A 14736-nucleotide genomic window follows, 5' to 3' on the forward strand; every position below is an offset into this window, starting at 1 on the left:
AACACTTGAATCTTTTCCTTTTGGTGAGCTACTGCTAGATCACCAACAACTGAATGTTCAGTGTTTAGTGCAGATGTAGCAAAGTTCACTTTCCTCTAGACTTCAGGCTCCAGCTTCACCAGCCCCAACCAACATGGCTAATGGTCAGGGATGGTGGGAACTATAGTCTTGCAACAACTGAAGGGAACCACAGCGGTTACTCCTGGCCTAGCACCTACTAGTCTACCCCAAGAGCTGTTTCCAGTTAATGGAATTATTCCCCACACTTCCTGTAGAGCAAACTGAGTTCCATATGTTGTGCTGCTGCTGACTTTGGCAAACTGCAATTCTGTGGAATGAGGGAATGCTTTATTTACAAACTGATAAAACTGTATTTCCAGGAAAAATGAGTCAATAATGGAGTTATGTTTCAGGAGATGGCTTTGGACAAGACTCTCCTGTTCCAACTCAAATCAAGCTATTAAGCAACTCTGTAAAATCCCGCTAGGATTGCTGGGGTTACATTTTTTTAAAGAAAAATTTAAAACAATGTTTATTTACATTTTAAAATACAAACATATAGGCCTACGAACAAACCAAAAACACAAATCATGAAGTACAAATACAAACATACCTACCAAAAAAAGAAAAAAGAAAACACAACCCTTTAAATTTGACTTCCAATCATTTGCATATTGTTTCCCTTAATCATTATACATAACTTGCTATTCCTCAAATAAAAATTGAAAATAAAAATAATATATATCCCCTTGTGTATCTCAATTGCTGGGGTTACATTTTGTGTATGACAAACTGGTTGGTTGGTTGCACTTTGGACTGGGTCAAGCTTCCCCAGACACCATGGTGAAATGAGTTCAGTCTTGGCCTTGCCATCCATTCACTCTTCAGAGGGTCTTTCATTCTCTTCAGTGCTTTTCTCAGGCAAAGTCTCTGGATTGGCCTCAGATGGATTACCAAACCCAGGATCCTCTGGCTGAGTCCCATCTCCATCGTAGATGATATCTTCTGGATTTGGGGGTGGTGGGCAGAATTCCTCACTGGGAAACATCTCTTGAAAAATGGCCTCGGCCTATTTGGAAGGAAGCAAACATTTAGTTAACCTGGTTTGCTGGTTGAGATTACAAACCAATCCACATGCATACTGTGGTGTGTCCACAAGCAACAAAACCACATTTCACATCTGCCTCGTCACATGCTTGTTCATAATACTGCTGCTAAGAGATACCCAAGTACTTATTCGTTCATACTCAGGTCCCCCTAAGAAACAGAAAAATGAGAAAATATTTGCATGCACACACTTGGACTTTACTCAGATCCCTTGGAAAAGCTGTAGAATTCATTTGAGCCTGAAAAAGCACACAGAGCTAAAAGAGGAAGTGGAAAAGTGTGTCACTCTTCCAACTTCCTCCTTCCACTCTATGCATTTTTCAAGGTAGCAAAAAGGTTGCCACCCTTACCATCTCAAGACCAAGGAGGGCAGAGAGTTGGGACTCAAAGGCTTCGTAAGTGCCAGGGGAAAGATGACAAAGGCATCATTTCACCTACCACCGAGTTAAAGATTTATATATATATATATATATATATATATATATATATATATATATATATATATAAAAATAAATTATGGGCACAATGCTGTCAGGGTTGAACACTTCTAAGTCCCACTGATTTCAAATGAAAGCGAGCTAAGTGAGCAGCATATATTTTTACATTCTGATATCCAGATAGGACTACATAGAAACATTTTCAGCCATTTCTGTCCGAGTAAGCATGCAAGGATAACATGCACAACTTCTTAAGCTCACAAGGCTATAGCAACTATTAATTTTTAAATGACTCAGGCCAAGTGAGAATATATGCAAGAAATTTTAAGCAGCTGCAGTTCCCCTCCCTATGGCCATCATCAATGGGCTTTTTAACAGAACAGCTGACACAGCCTGAATGCTCACATCTGATCTGTATATTCAAAGGCTAATAGTAGCCTTAATTTTGTTTTACAAGGCAATAATCTGACTGGTAAGAGGATAAAAGATGAAGATCAAAGACTTATATTGGAAGCAGAAGGCTTCTGTGATAATTTTAATAAATTCCTCCTTCATTTTTTTTATAAAAAAGATAACTGTTGGAGATTTATTTATTTCTAGAACTGGGTGAACTCTAGCAAAATCTTCTTAGATTAATTTTTTTTGGGGGGGGGGGAACGCCCAACCTTCCTCCCTGCTCCCAAACGACCAAGAAAAGTTATTTTTTTTGGGGGGGGGGAGGAATTTGAAGGCTTGGAGAAATCACCTCTACCCACCTGTCTTCCTACAACACACTGTCTCCATCATAATGGAACTAGGGTGGAAGAAAGGAAACGGCACAGACAAGGAGAGAGGAGACTGTCTATTCTACATATCCTTCTCTTCTGCTGTCTACCTTTGCTCCATTTCTTCCCTCCTCCCATCCCCAATTCCTCAAACCCATATAAGCCAGCAGAAGAGGGTGGGGGAAAATGATTGTGCATATAAAAAGGGCCGAGGGAACCATCCCATTGTCGGGGTAGGTCATTTCCCAGTTCACATTAAGAAGCTATAATTACGGTAAATGTCCCTTGGTATCTGAAGAAGTGTGGATGAACACGAAAGCTCATACCTATGACAAACTTAGTTAGTCTCTAAGGTGCTACTGGAATGATTTTTTTTTAAAAAAAATATTTTGTTTTGTCCCTGGGTATGGAAGTGAGAGCTGCCCATAGACAATCAATTGATATATGCAAGAGACACACAGCCCCCTCCAAACCCAATAGAGAAGACTCCTCACTCTCTGTAACTCAGCTTTTACTGTGTGAAGCATTTAGCTAACAGCTAATAGAAATTCCAAAGCAAATGCAGTTTAATGTTTCCATATGGCAGGCTGGAAGGGCCTGGAGCTGAGAGAGCGTGGCTTAAGACAGCCCCATGGTGTATTTAACACTGAGTACTGCAGGTGAGACTTGTTCATAACAATCCTGAATGGTTTATAACAATCCTAAAGTGTTCCCTATTTCTCCTGTCCCCATTTAGCAGGTCGGGCTGTGAGAACAGCAAGCAACAACCTTGCAGTGTAGTTCGCTGTTATATGAGCAGCAAGTGGGAGAGGGAGAGAGTAGCTTAAGGCAGCGCTGCAATACAATACAATACACCCTGCACACTGTAAGTCAAAGGAGGGGCTGAGACTGGTTTAGAGTCTCTTGTTCTTTAAGTTTTTATTTATGCTTTTCAAATTTATGCATTTCATTAGTTTTACAATCAATTTAACATTTCAAAGTTTGACTTCCTTCCACCTCTTTCTTTGGTTCCTGAAACTTAATTTTTTAATATCTTCTGCATATCCAAATTCATTTAATTTGCTCATTAAATTATCTACTTTAAATGCATATTCTTATGAAACTGCAGGTTATTACAATAATCCTGCTAATGTTTTTATCCGTTTGCAATGTATCTGTAAATATTCAATAAACCATTTCCACTCTTTTATTAAAGGTTTGTTATCTTGATTTCTTATTCTTCCAATAAATTTCACTAGATTGGTCTAGAGCAGTGGTCCCAACCTTTTTTTTGCCATGCCCCACCTGAGCATCTCTAAAATCCTGATGCTGCCACCCCATGACGTATAATTCTTATTATTCAAAAAGTGAACTCCTATTCACATGGAGGAAGCCTAAAAGGCCATTCACTGTTAATAACTCATTCTCGAATTTCCTCCCCTTAAAAATCAAATTGCCCCCCCCATGGGGTGTGTGCCCCATGTTGAGAACCACGGGTCAAGAGTCTCAGTCAATCCCCCTGCCTCTCTCAGGCTGCAGCAAAAGGCAGTTTACTGCTCTCAGACCTCCTCCCACACCAAGTCCAGCACTCAATTGCATGCAGTAGCCTTGTGCTCCACTGGTACTTGCAACAGACATTAGTCAGAGTTCTAAAAGTAAATAGGACTCCTGTCTTTGATGCTAGCTTGATCTTTTTTCAGCCCCCTGAGTCACATCTAACTTACTTTAATTTTAATTACCGTAACAGGATTTATATGTGGTTTAATCTTCCATAACCTCTAAGTGGTCTACATGCACACCATGGACAAGTTGCAACATTTTGTTGCAGAAACCCCACTCTATTGCCTCTATTTCTTGACTGGCCCACAAAACAAAATAGGTATTACAACCCTGAAGTGTACCATCACCCTGAAAGTTCCTCAGTCAAAAGCTGAAAAACATAGGACACCTCCCTTACCTGTTTGACAGCACAGTCATTTCCCAATGCGTTGTCTGGCCCAGAACAAACATAGATGTTGGGAGGCAAATTGGCATAGGATGTCCTGTCTACACCAGATGAGTCTCTCATGTTGAAATATACCGACCAGAGAATCTGAGGCTTTTGCCCTTCTCCTGCGCCTTCACTTTCTGGAACAACGGGGGGAAGACTTTACTCACCGGAATTAAAACGCAGCAAGACTGGTACAGTACAGCAAAATGGGCACTGAGATCAACTAAGGAGGACGAGCCCACTCCTTAAGCACTCCAGTATGGGTTTTAGGGCTCAAAATGGAACCAAGACGACACAGGCTGTTCTATATAGCAAGCCACAGACTAGCACGCCTTCAAAACAATGGAGGATACCCACCTCTACTGCCTCAGGAAGCAGTGGCTGACCTCATACACAGGATCTTACTTAGGTGGTATCTTTCCCACACTTTTCAGGGGCCCTGTACAGATGTGTGCATATATAATTCTGTAGCAATGAGGGTGGTATGTTGGACTGAGAAGATCTGGCTTCAAATCCACACTTAGGCATGAAGCTCACTAGGCAACTTGCGGCCAGTCGCTATGGCCCCAAATGCACATCATACTAAACCACAGGTTATAACAAACCATAGTTTAACATGAACAAGCAGTGTGCTGGTACACCCTGCTCAAAATTTCCTGTGGCACATCTCCCCTGCTCTGCCATGTCACAGACAACACAAGCACATCTTTATCATCTGAACTTGGGCTCTTCGTTTCATTTCCCACACACAGAGACCATGAGCAGTCAACCAGGATTTGTTATTGGCTTTCTGTTTGGGAATATTAAGTCTTGCTGCTCTACATTTTAATTATGTATACAAGAAGCAGTAGCCAACCCTGAGGCTTTTAAGGCAGGGAAGAGGGGGAAACACACACCCCTGAAATAAAATTTAAAACAAATGATATGCTCACATTGCTTAAAAAGAGAGAAGCCTTTCATAATGGATAAGAACAGAGGTTTGAAGGTATTTTTAAAAGGCAACACAGGGCAACTAATCTCTCTCAATTTCTTTCTTTCTTTCTTTCTCTCTCTCTCTCTCTCTCTCTCTCTCTCTCTCTCTCTCTCTCTCTCTCTCTGTGTGTGTGCGTGTGTGGCATGTGTGGCATGTGTGTTTAAACAGATGTATAATGATTGTTCTCAAGGAGAGAGCAGTTTACTTTTTCCAATCTATTTGGAAAGGATAGTCAACCAGCAAAAAGATGTGGGGCCTGATGCAGTGCATTCTTTAAAAAATATTATTAAAAGTTCCTAGTACTCTTTAAAAAAAGAAGTTACTTCTTCCTCATTTAGGCAAGAAAATGAATAGAGTCCTCTTCTTCAGGTGACTTTGCTTCTCTGACCTGCCATGGCCCAGTGCTCACTTTATCTGGTGATTCATTTTCAATAACTCCAACAGTATTTGTTCTGACATTTTAATTAAAATATGACCACTACCTCATCTTGATGATAAAAAGGCCTATGTGTCAGTGAAAACTAGCTTCTCAGTGCCTCAGTGCACCTGAGGACCCTCCTGATCACAGAGTTCCTCCAAAAGAATTTCAGGCAGCTTCTAAACAATACATCACTTCAAAACCAGATCACTTTAAGCATTAAGATTAATGTTAAGAAGAAGGCAGGAGGGAAAGGACAAGATGATGCTAAGTGGCAATCTAACCACTTTTTTTATATTCCGATGTGGTTTTTTTCAGATCTGTACAATGCTGGTTTGGTTTCAGGTTTTTTTTTTTTTAGTTAAATTGCGGGAGATGAATTGGGAGCAATAGAAAACGGATTTGCAGTGTTTATATGAACGGGAGTTGAAAAAGTAATACCTGCATAAATAAATAAACAGCCATACAAATTTATAGTGTGATTTGTTGTTATTCTGCATGATTAAGTCCCATGGCATTCCAAAGCAAGTGCCTCCCCAGACAATACTGAACTTGGACAGTCCCCACAGGAAGACCATGGCACATCCAGAGAACTAGCTTCTTATTTTGTCTGATAAAGCACAAAGTAAATAAAAAGATGCACACACATAATCAGCCAGGCTATTGACGTGACTTCTGATACCTAAGTGGAAGAATGGCTGTCAATCAACTTGGGCTGAGAGAAAAGATTGTAAAGCATGACTTTTGTTTTAAAGTAAAACAAAGCATTTACCTGTTTCTGTACTTTCACTGAACAACTGGCTCACAACAGGCTCCAAATCTTCTTTAGCAGTTTTAATGGACGAACAAGTTAAATGCACCAAATCTGTTGGAATGGGATAGAAAGGTACTTTTAGGATGCTCCACAGCCTGGCATTCACAATTTCGACTATTAGCGTTAAAAGTGTAGGTCAGCTTGGAACTGGGCTGTATCATGTGGAGACAGGTCAGTCTTCTGAGGCGAACAAGCTGCAACTTTCTTGGGACAACAGCATTCAATGGTAGTGATAAGGCATGGTAAACTTCCTCATTGCACTAAAACGTGGTCATGTGAATCCACCCTGAACTGCATTTAAAATTGCACATAGCTTTGCAATTTAAAATAATTTCCAACCCAGGTGACAACAATTAAAAAGAAGAAGATGCGAGCACCACCAACTGAAATCAAGTCATGAGTAAAATACCTTAAACACTATTTCAGCTATTAATATGCAAAAATCAATCTTTGTCCCTCCCCGCTTTCTAAAATAACTGGATAAACCTTTAAAAACAAAATAAAACCCAACAACACCCTCTTCCTAAAAATTTCAAAGAAAGAAGCTTGCATTTTGAATATGAGCAAGAGAGAAGTTTCGAATGCTGAGTCCGGCCACTGCCATTGCAAGCCCCCAATAGCATCCAGTTCCTCTACCAATTGTTATGGACAATTCTAGATTCCCTTCCAAGGTTTCCCAGAGCAGGATCTCCAGAAGTGATCAATACAAATAAGAAGGCTCTATAGAGGGCAGAAGGCCAAAGGCCTATCTGATCCAGCCACTCTGTTCTCAAAGTGGCCAGCCAGATGTCTAAAAGAAAACTGCAAGTGGAACCTGAGCATAACACACACTCCCCACCTGCAATTTCCAGCAACGGGCATTCAGAGTTATACTGTAATAACTGGAGGTAGAACTACAGCCACTGTGGCTGGTTGCTGCACCTCTGTGGGTGCTCTCTCAGAGCATTGTTTAGGTTAAAAAAAAACACCTGTCCACACTCTAAATTTGAGATTTATCTTGATTATTTGCTTTGCTTGTTTTATCATTTGAGTTTTTGGAATCTACATTTTAATGCTTAACTTTTATTATTGTTTAACCTATTCTTCCCAAACACCTTCAGAATTCTTAAAGAATGAAAAAGTGATATAATTTTTAAAATAAATAAGCAAATGCAGAGAAAACTGAAGCATTTGCTATTTTGTATAACGTTTGCCATAAAAAAATCTATTAAAACCACAATAATCAAAGTTCACTTTAATTTACTATATAATTATCTGATCACATGTGATGTTACTGCTATGAGCCATCAGCATGCTCCCACCACCACCACCTTGGCTGTGTGTCTCTAATGTAATTGGGTCTAACTAAATTAGTTATACAGTGTGCCACTGCTGGTCTTTGAGTAATTCATTTAGGGCTGGGGAAGTATATAGCCTAAGGCAGTGGTTCCCAATTAGCTATGTATTGTGGACCCCCAATTTTCAGAAAGCCAAGCCATGCCCCCCCCCGATGGGTTACGTGAACACCCTGGGGTCCATGGACGACCAGTTGGGAACAACTGGCCTAAGGGAAATCCTACATCAGTCATACTCTGGGTATACCAACTGAAATCAATGGACAGAAGAAGAAGAAGAAGAAGAAGAAGAAGAAGAAGAAGAAGAAGAAGAAGAAGAAGAAGAAGAAGAAGAAGAAGAAGAAGAAGAAGAAGAGATGGAGGAGGAGTTTGGATTTGATATCCTGCTTTATCACTACCCAAAGGAGTCTCAAAGCGGCTAACAATCTCCTTTCCCCTCCTCCCCCACAACAAACACTCTGTGAGGTGAGTGGGGCTGAGAGACTTCAGAGAAGTGTGACTAGCCGAAGGTCACCCAGCAGCTGCATGTGGAGGAGTGGGGACGCGAACCCGGTTCACCAGATTACGAGTCTACCGTTTTTAACCACTACACCACACTGGCCCATTGATTTCAATGGGTCAACTCTGAATATGACTAGTGTTGGAAAGTGCTCTCAGTACTTAGGGCATGAAGAAGGGAGTTTGGTTCCACTCAGCGCGCAACATCAATTATATGCATGTCTTCTGCACCATGTGACCCAAGGTCAGGTGTATCTGCATGCTTATCTTGCATAAATGAGTGGAAGATATCAGCCATGTTAATAACCATTAACAGCAAACATCCAAAAAAATAAAATAAAAGGGGGAAATATTATTTATGCTTTGTCCAATATCCAGACACAATTAGATCATGACCATGCCTTCATACACATCTGGCCAAATCACAGATTGTTTCATTGCATTTGTTAATTATAGATGTTTGTATTTTCATATGCTTGTGTAATTATATACTTGTAAACTGCTCAGAAAACTATTTTGGCACTACGTGGTAATTATATAGATAAATAATAGCCAGGTAGATATTTGAACATGGAACTCCATGTCCAATCTGAATGCTATATTCATGACAACACAATGACAATAGCAAACAGTTTGTAAAATGGAAAAAAGCATATAAGCTAACGGGGTGGGGTGTGGGGTATTGCACTCATTGAAGCTAAAGGAACACTTTAAAAATGTTTGAGAACAGCCATAACCATATGGGGCAAGCAGGGCAGAGGAATGTGATGGGTGTTTACCCTCCATTTGTCAATACAGTTGTAAACTCATTGACTAGAGAAGAAAGCTAAGTGCTAATGCCTTGCAGATATGGGCTTCCTGTGGTGTGTTATAATAGAGTTTATATATATTTATAAAAATTAGCTAACCACCTGTCATTTTAATGAATGAGCATTAGCAGTCCAATTGACCCTGAAGTGTAAATACATAATTATAGACTTTTTAATAAAAGCTTATTAAAGTGATTTTTAATAACAAAAGGTGGTGGTGGGGAAAACACACAAAGTCTATAGGCAGTTTATAAGAACAGCTACTGGTACTTCTCAAACTAGTGCAGAACTTCCTTAGTTTTCATTGTTTGCAATTTATTCATCTTGGAAAGTAGAGGAACTGGGTGACTCACCTATACTGACACTGAGTTCTTTAACTAAATGGATATTCAGTTTTTTGGGACACACAATGAGCAGATTTAGTGTGAGCTTGTGGCATTTTGAGACAGCAGCTGATGACACACTACCTGGAAGGGTCCTTAAGTGATACTTGCCCTGTCTCCCACACACACTGTAAGCAACTGGGTATGAGAAAGGTCTCTCCTCTCTCACTAGTTATTCCAGCTGCCGCCACCCCATTCCATTACGCAAGCAGGATAGTTCTACCTGTAAAATGAACCCCCCCACAAGGTCAATATATCACTGATAATACAGAAGTTCTATTAAAAAGAAACATTCCCCAAGCAACTGGAAACAGTTATGTTTTAGACCCCCTTAGTTTATTATGTTCAGAGTAGAACTTTAATAGTAAACGTTCCATTGTCAAGAAAAGGCAAAAGGATAGGAAATTAAATTGCCAGGGCAAGCATTTGTTCCAACCTTTAACATCCGCATTTCAATGCAGTTTATTTGAAAGATCTCTTAGAGGAAATGCCACAAAGCCCTTTTCAGGAATGCCATTACTTTTCTATACAATATATTATATACTGTTAAAACACAGAAATCATCAAAAAAACTTTATTGCTATATTAACAAGGTCCCATTTCCTTTAAGCTATTCTTATGCAAATACATATATATTAATCTCATTTACTTCTGCTACATTTTGTAGCTGCAACCATTTAAATAGGTAACAGAATTGGCTACATGTTGGGTTTTGGCCTGGCAGATAAAGGGCTTGGGAGATTGGTGCAAACAGAAGGTTGCAGAAATACTGGGGATATGGGATAATTTTATATTGAATCTTCTATCAAATTTCTCCAAATTTTTCAATGCAATTCTCTAACTAAGTTGTTCTTGTTGGCATCTGTTTGTCTCAAAAGACAACCGAGTGTGCCTCCAGAGGTGAATTCAAACTGCTGCATTAGCAGCACCAAGCTGACCTCCCTGGAGTGCTAGCCTGGACACAGTGTGTGTGGATGTCCTGAGATGCCCAGATGACAAACCTCACATCTCAGCCTCACTGACGTGTACCAAAGGAAAGCAGAGCAATATGTTTGGCAGCAGCTTGGCTGAAGGAGTTGCCAGAAGGAGGCATACAAGGCGCCATCCAAGCGTCTTAGGGTTTACTCTTGAGCCTTTCCTACTCCTGAAAGAGAAGGATCAACAAGGTTTAGGATCAGAGTTTTCCTTCTCCTAGATGGGCTTCCTTCCCAGGTTGACACGCCCTATCTGCCCCTCCATAGCATGTGAAGAAACTGCCTTCTTAACCATTGAACCCACAATCGGCCTTGTCCACTCAATCCACCAGAGCCTGTCTTTGCAAGCAGGGGAAGTCTCTAACTCACCAAGGGTTTGAGACCCACCAGCTACCCTCACCTGGTCTAGCCGGCAGGTCAAAGCTGTTCCCGGCGTGTGGCTGCTGTCACATGCTGACAGTTTGCAGGAGCCACAAGTGAGAACTGAGTGCAGGGTGGGGACCAAAGGTGGACCAACCACCCCAGAAGGAGCATGGCGTGTCCCCCACCAGAGGTATTACTTCTCCCGTAACACCCCAAGTAACAGGCACAAAAATAAATATACTAGAAAAAGGATCTATAAAAGGGCATATAGGTGAAAACAGCAGACAAAAAATGCACCATATTAGGAAAAACAGCTTGCAAATATATAGAGAGATTTTCAGGAGAACTTTTTTTATATATAAAAAAGAATTTGCAAACAAATGTGGAAAACTGAATTTAAAATTAGAAAAAAAGAGAAACAGCGAGAACCTGAAACTGACAGATTTGCTCATCCCTAAGAACACACACAGAGGAATCTATGCCAGAGAGCAGCTGTTGGTGACAGGTTCCTAGAGTGTATCTACTGCTGTATCTACTACTACTACTTGCAAGTCCCTTTCACACCAGTGTAAGTCAGGACAAATATGCATGCTGCTATCAAGCATGTATTGGCTACATTCCTGAAATTTAAAAGGTATTTGCCATTCCCACTGAGAGTTGGCACTTCCCTTCTTGCCACAATAACAAAGAACGAAGTCAGAACATGTACTCACATGTATTTTTCATGCATGTCATGGTTGAAGAACACAGTTCTATGAGGCAGACAGCAGGCTGACCTGGCTCCATAGGTGGGACAGTCAAAATGGAAATCTGGAAAGAAAGAAAACAGAATCTCTTTTAAAAGTCTTCCAAAAGAATCCATCTAGTAGTTCTTTGCAGGCTACAATGCAAGGCCCTTTTGCCTTTGCACCAGCATATTTAGCATATTTTAAACCCAAGTCTGCCAAAGCGCTATTCAAAAAGAGACTGGGGGATGTTTGCCCCTGCTGCCTAATTATGCCTATTTTATTGAAAGCCACAACCACTGTGCTCTTCAAAATGGTATGCTTTGCTTAAGAAAAGTGCAGCATTTAGATTTCAGCAATAAATGATGTCCACTAAAGAAATGGCCACTATGGAAATGTGATTGGAGGCACTGTATTTGTTCAGGTGGGATGTATTTGTGGAGGTGGAACATATCCCTTGCTGTAAAATTGATTGTCCCATTCAAAGTGAGACTAGAAATAATAATAATAATAATAATTTTTATTTGTATTCCTCCCTCCTAGTCAAATAGCTTTATCTACATTGACTGCAGAGATTTTCCAAATTTAAACCAAGCAACTTTATATGCACACTTATGTAATAGGATTATTTTAAAGAATCTCTGGTATTATCTGATTTGCAAAGCTGATCTGTTAAGGCTGATCTGTATGCTTGTTCCTGTTACAACCTAGTTTACAGTTTTAGATTTGGAAGTTATACAGAGATGCAGTGGGGTGTAGAACGTTGACCTCGAATCTGGAAGACATTTGTCCAAATGGGATCCTCCTAATTGAGGGTCCTGGTTACGTGCGGGCACTCAGGGCACACCAAGGGTTAATCTAGATTGAAGGGTGTGTCCCAAGCCCTAGCCATGGCCCTGGATCACACCAAGCTGTCTGGGCCAATTGCCTGGGGGTGGTGTGATCCCAGGGGCTGTTAAATTTGGCAGCACAACGTAATTGGGGGCATTTGCTTCAAGGTGCCGAACTCTCACCCTCCCTCCCTCATGTTAGACAGTGTTTTTTTGGCCTTGCTTTGGATTGGGTCACCTGTTTTGGAACAGGGGCTGGGTAGGAATTTTTCCATTTGGCAGATTGGCTATACCCTCTCATCAATCGTCACAACTTGTAAGGTAGCAGTTAGGCCCTGGCTCATTGAAATGTGGGGGAGGGGAGGGTATTCCGGTAAAGGAATCTGGGGGTCCTGGATCTCGACCAAAGCCCGCTTGAGGGGCTAGGGTTATGCCAGGACCACAGGAACCCCAGGGTGAGCTTCGGTTGGTCTTCATCGATGTTGATCCCTCATTTGGTTTACCCTTTTAGACTACCAATCAGAAAGGTGGAGTCAGTTATAGTTTGGAGCCAATGCCTAAGCCCAATACCGCTCACATGGTTGTATTTAAATAAAGTTGTGGCCAAAAATTTCCCAATAAAACTAAAATAAGTGCCAATGTGAAGTTATTTCAAAGGAGGTGGGATCCTGAGGGCCTCGAAGTGCAAATCCTCACTCAGCCATGAAGTTCACCAGCAAATTTAGGTCAATCATAGCCTTGGTTTAATCTACCAATAGGGTTGTTGTAAAACTACAATGGGATCACATCCAACCATACCAATCCCCTTGAAGGAAGGCCATGGTTTCAAGCAACCTGTTGTTTGTCTGGGCCTGGTATATGTTTGGATGGGAGACTGCTTGGGAACCCCAATGTACATGCTTGAAGACTGCCATGCTGGAAGAAAGCTGGAATTATAATTGCAATAGAGATCCAAATATAAATGAGATATATATTGTGCAGAGAAGTGGGACCAGATCTCTAACTTGATGTTTATAAGCTCCATCTATCTGTTAGGCAGGTTAGATCCAGGTTAAGTTGTTGTATCCAACTTATTTCTTTGATTTCAATGGGACTAAAATATGATTAACTTAACCTGGATCCAACACATAACCTTTGCTTAACTTCATTGATCAAGCATCTATGATCTTGTTTGTCCATTTCCAAGTTTTGAGCATTCAACTTAAAAACTCTTCTGTTTCCTGGCAAATGTGTCCAATGGTGACAAAGGCACTTAAATGGCTTTACAATGAATGGAAATTGTGATTGAAAATACAGTCACAAGCAAGCAGCTGTTTATAAGGCAGAAAGTTACCAATGCTTAATGGATGGGCTAACCTGCTGATCTGAGCTTGCCTTCAAAATCGACCGATCAGTAATGAGAACCGCTCTGGAGATCTGCCTGTAAGTGAATAAAGCAATTATGGTCTATCACCAAAACGTAAGAAGAAAGCAGCCATATGGATTCAGGGTTTCTCTCTCTCCAAAAATAACTATTACCACCATGAGAAACTAACATTCCACCAGCTTGCACATTGCTAATGACACATTTGCATATGGCCAGCTTAGCTAAGAAATTAACAATGACTCAAGTGCATGCAATATATGAAGGCTGCCAGATCTGACTCTTAATATTTATCAAGTTATAATGAATATACTCAGTACTCCGTATGGAACATAATGTTTACTTCACCCATCACAGAATCACTCTAATAGCAAATTGTTTTAGAGTGTAGAAATATGCAAACACATCAACCAATACAGCCAATGACTGAGAGCCAAAAAACTGTGCAGCTAGTGGGAATATACCTAGAGGCTTTGGGCTTATGTTTCTCCCACAACATGCCACATGGCAAACTACCTTTGAAATGAAGGGGACATTCAACACAGCAGCTTGCAGTAAGGTGGAGGGTTCTGATGTATTTTTAAAATTCCTCTAGGCCAGAGGTAGGGAACCTGCATTCCATCTCCCATCCGCCCCTACCAACATGGCCAATAGTCAAGGATAATGAGTCTTGGCATCCAACAGCACCAAGAGAGCAGCAGGTTCTTCATCCCTTATATTCACCTAAAATAGCTATTTGGATCTTTGCCACTACAAATATGAAAAGAATAAGAAATTTATAAATGTGGAACCACTTCCAAAAGACAAATGTAGGAGAACCTAAGACCAAGGACACTTCTGCCACCACCAGCTGAACAAAACAGAGTGTGTGGAGGGCACAATAATCTGCTGGAGTAGTCTGCTACTATTAGAAGCTGCTGCAGATATAAGTCATGGATCTGTGTGCTGTTGATCCACATGGAGTCTCACCAGGAT

General features: G+C 40.7%; 1 protein-coding gene across 3 annotated transcripts in view; it reads right to left on the reverse strand.

Moving 5' to 3' along the window:
* Nucleotides 1-227: 227 nt before the first annotated feature.
* The window catches only part of CHM (CHM Rab escort protein), a 69721-nt gene continuing 55212 nt past the window's right edge, over nucleotides 228-14736 (reverse strand). For all 3 annotated transcript variants that reach the window (XM_060270452.1, XM_060270451.1, XM_035113845.2), the window contains 5 exons: nucleotides 13755-13818; nucleotides 11557-11653; nucleotides 6441-6533; nucleotides 4245-4414; nucleotides 228-1069 (listed from right to left, as the gene is read on the reverse strand). In XM_060270452.1, coding sequence (XP_060126435.1) covers nucleotides 878-1069; nucleotides 4245-4414; nucleotides 6441-6533; nucleotides 11557-11653; nucleotides 13755-13818 — 616 coding nt within the window. In that variant the 3' untranslated portion in view covers nucleotides 228-877. The remainder of the gene's footprint in view (nucleotides 1070-4244; nucleotides 4415-6440; nucleotides 6534-11556; nucleotides 11654-13754; nucleotides 13819-14736) is intronic.

Source organism: Zootoca vivipara, chromosome Z (genome assembly GCF_963506605.1).
Source record: "Zootoca vivipara chromosome Z, rZooViv1.1, whole genome shotgun sequence".
NCBI classification, from domain to species: Eukaryota; Metazoa; Chordata; class Lepidosauria; order Squamata; family Lacertidae; genus Zootoca; species Zootoca vivipara.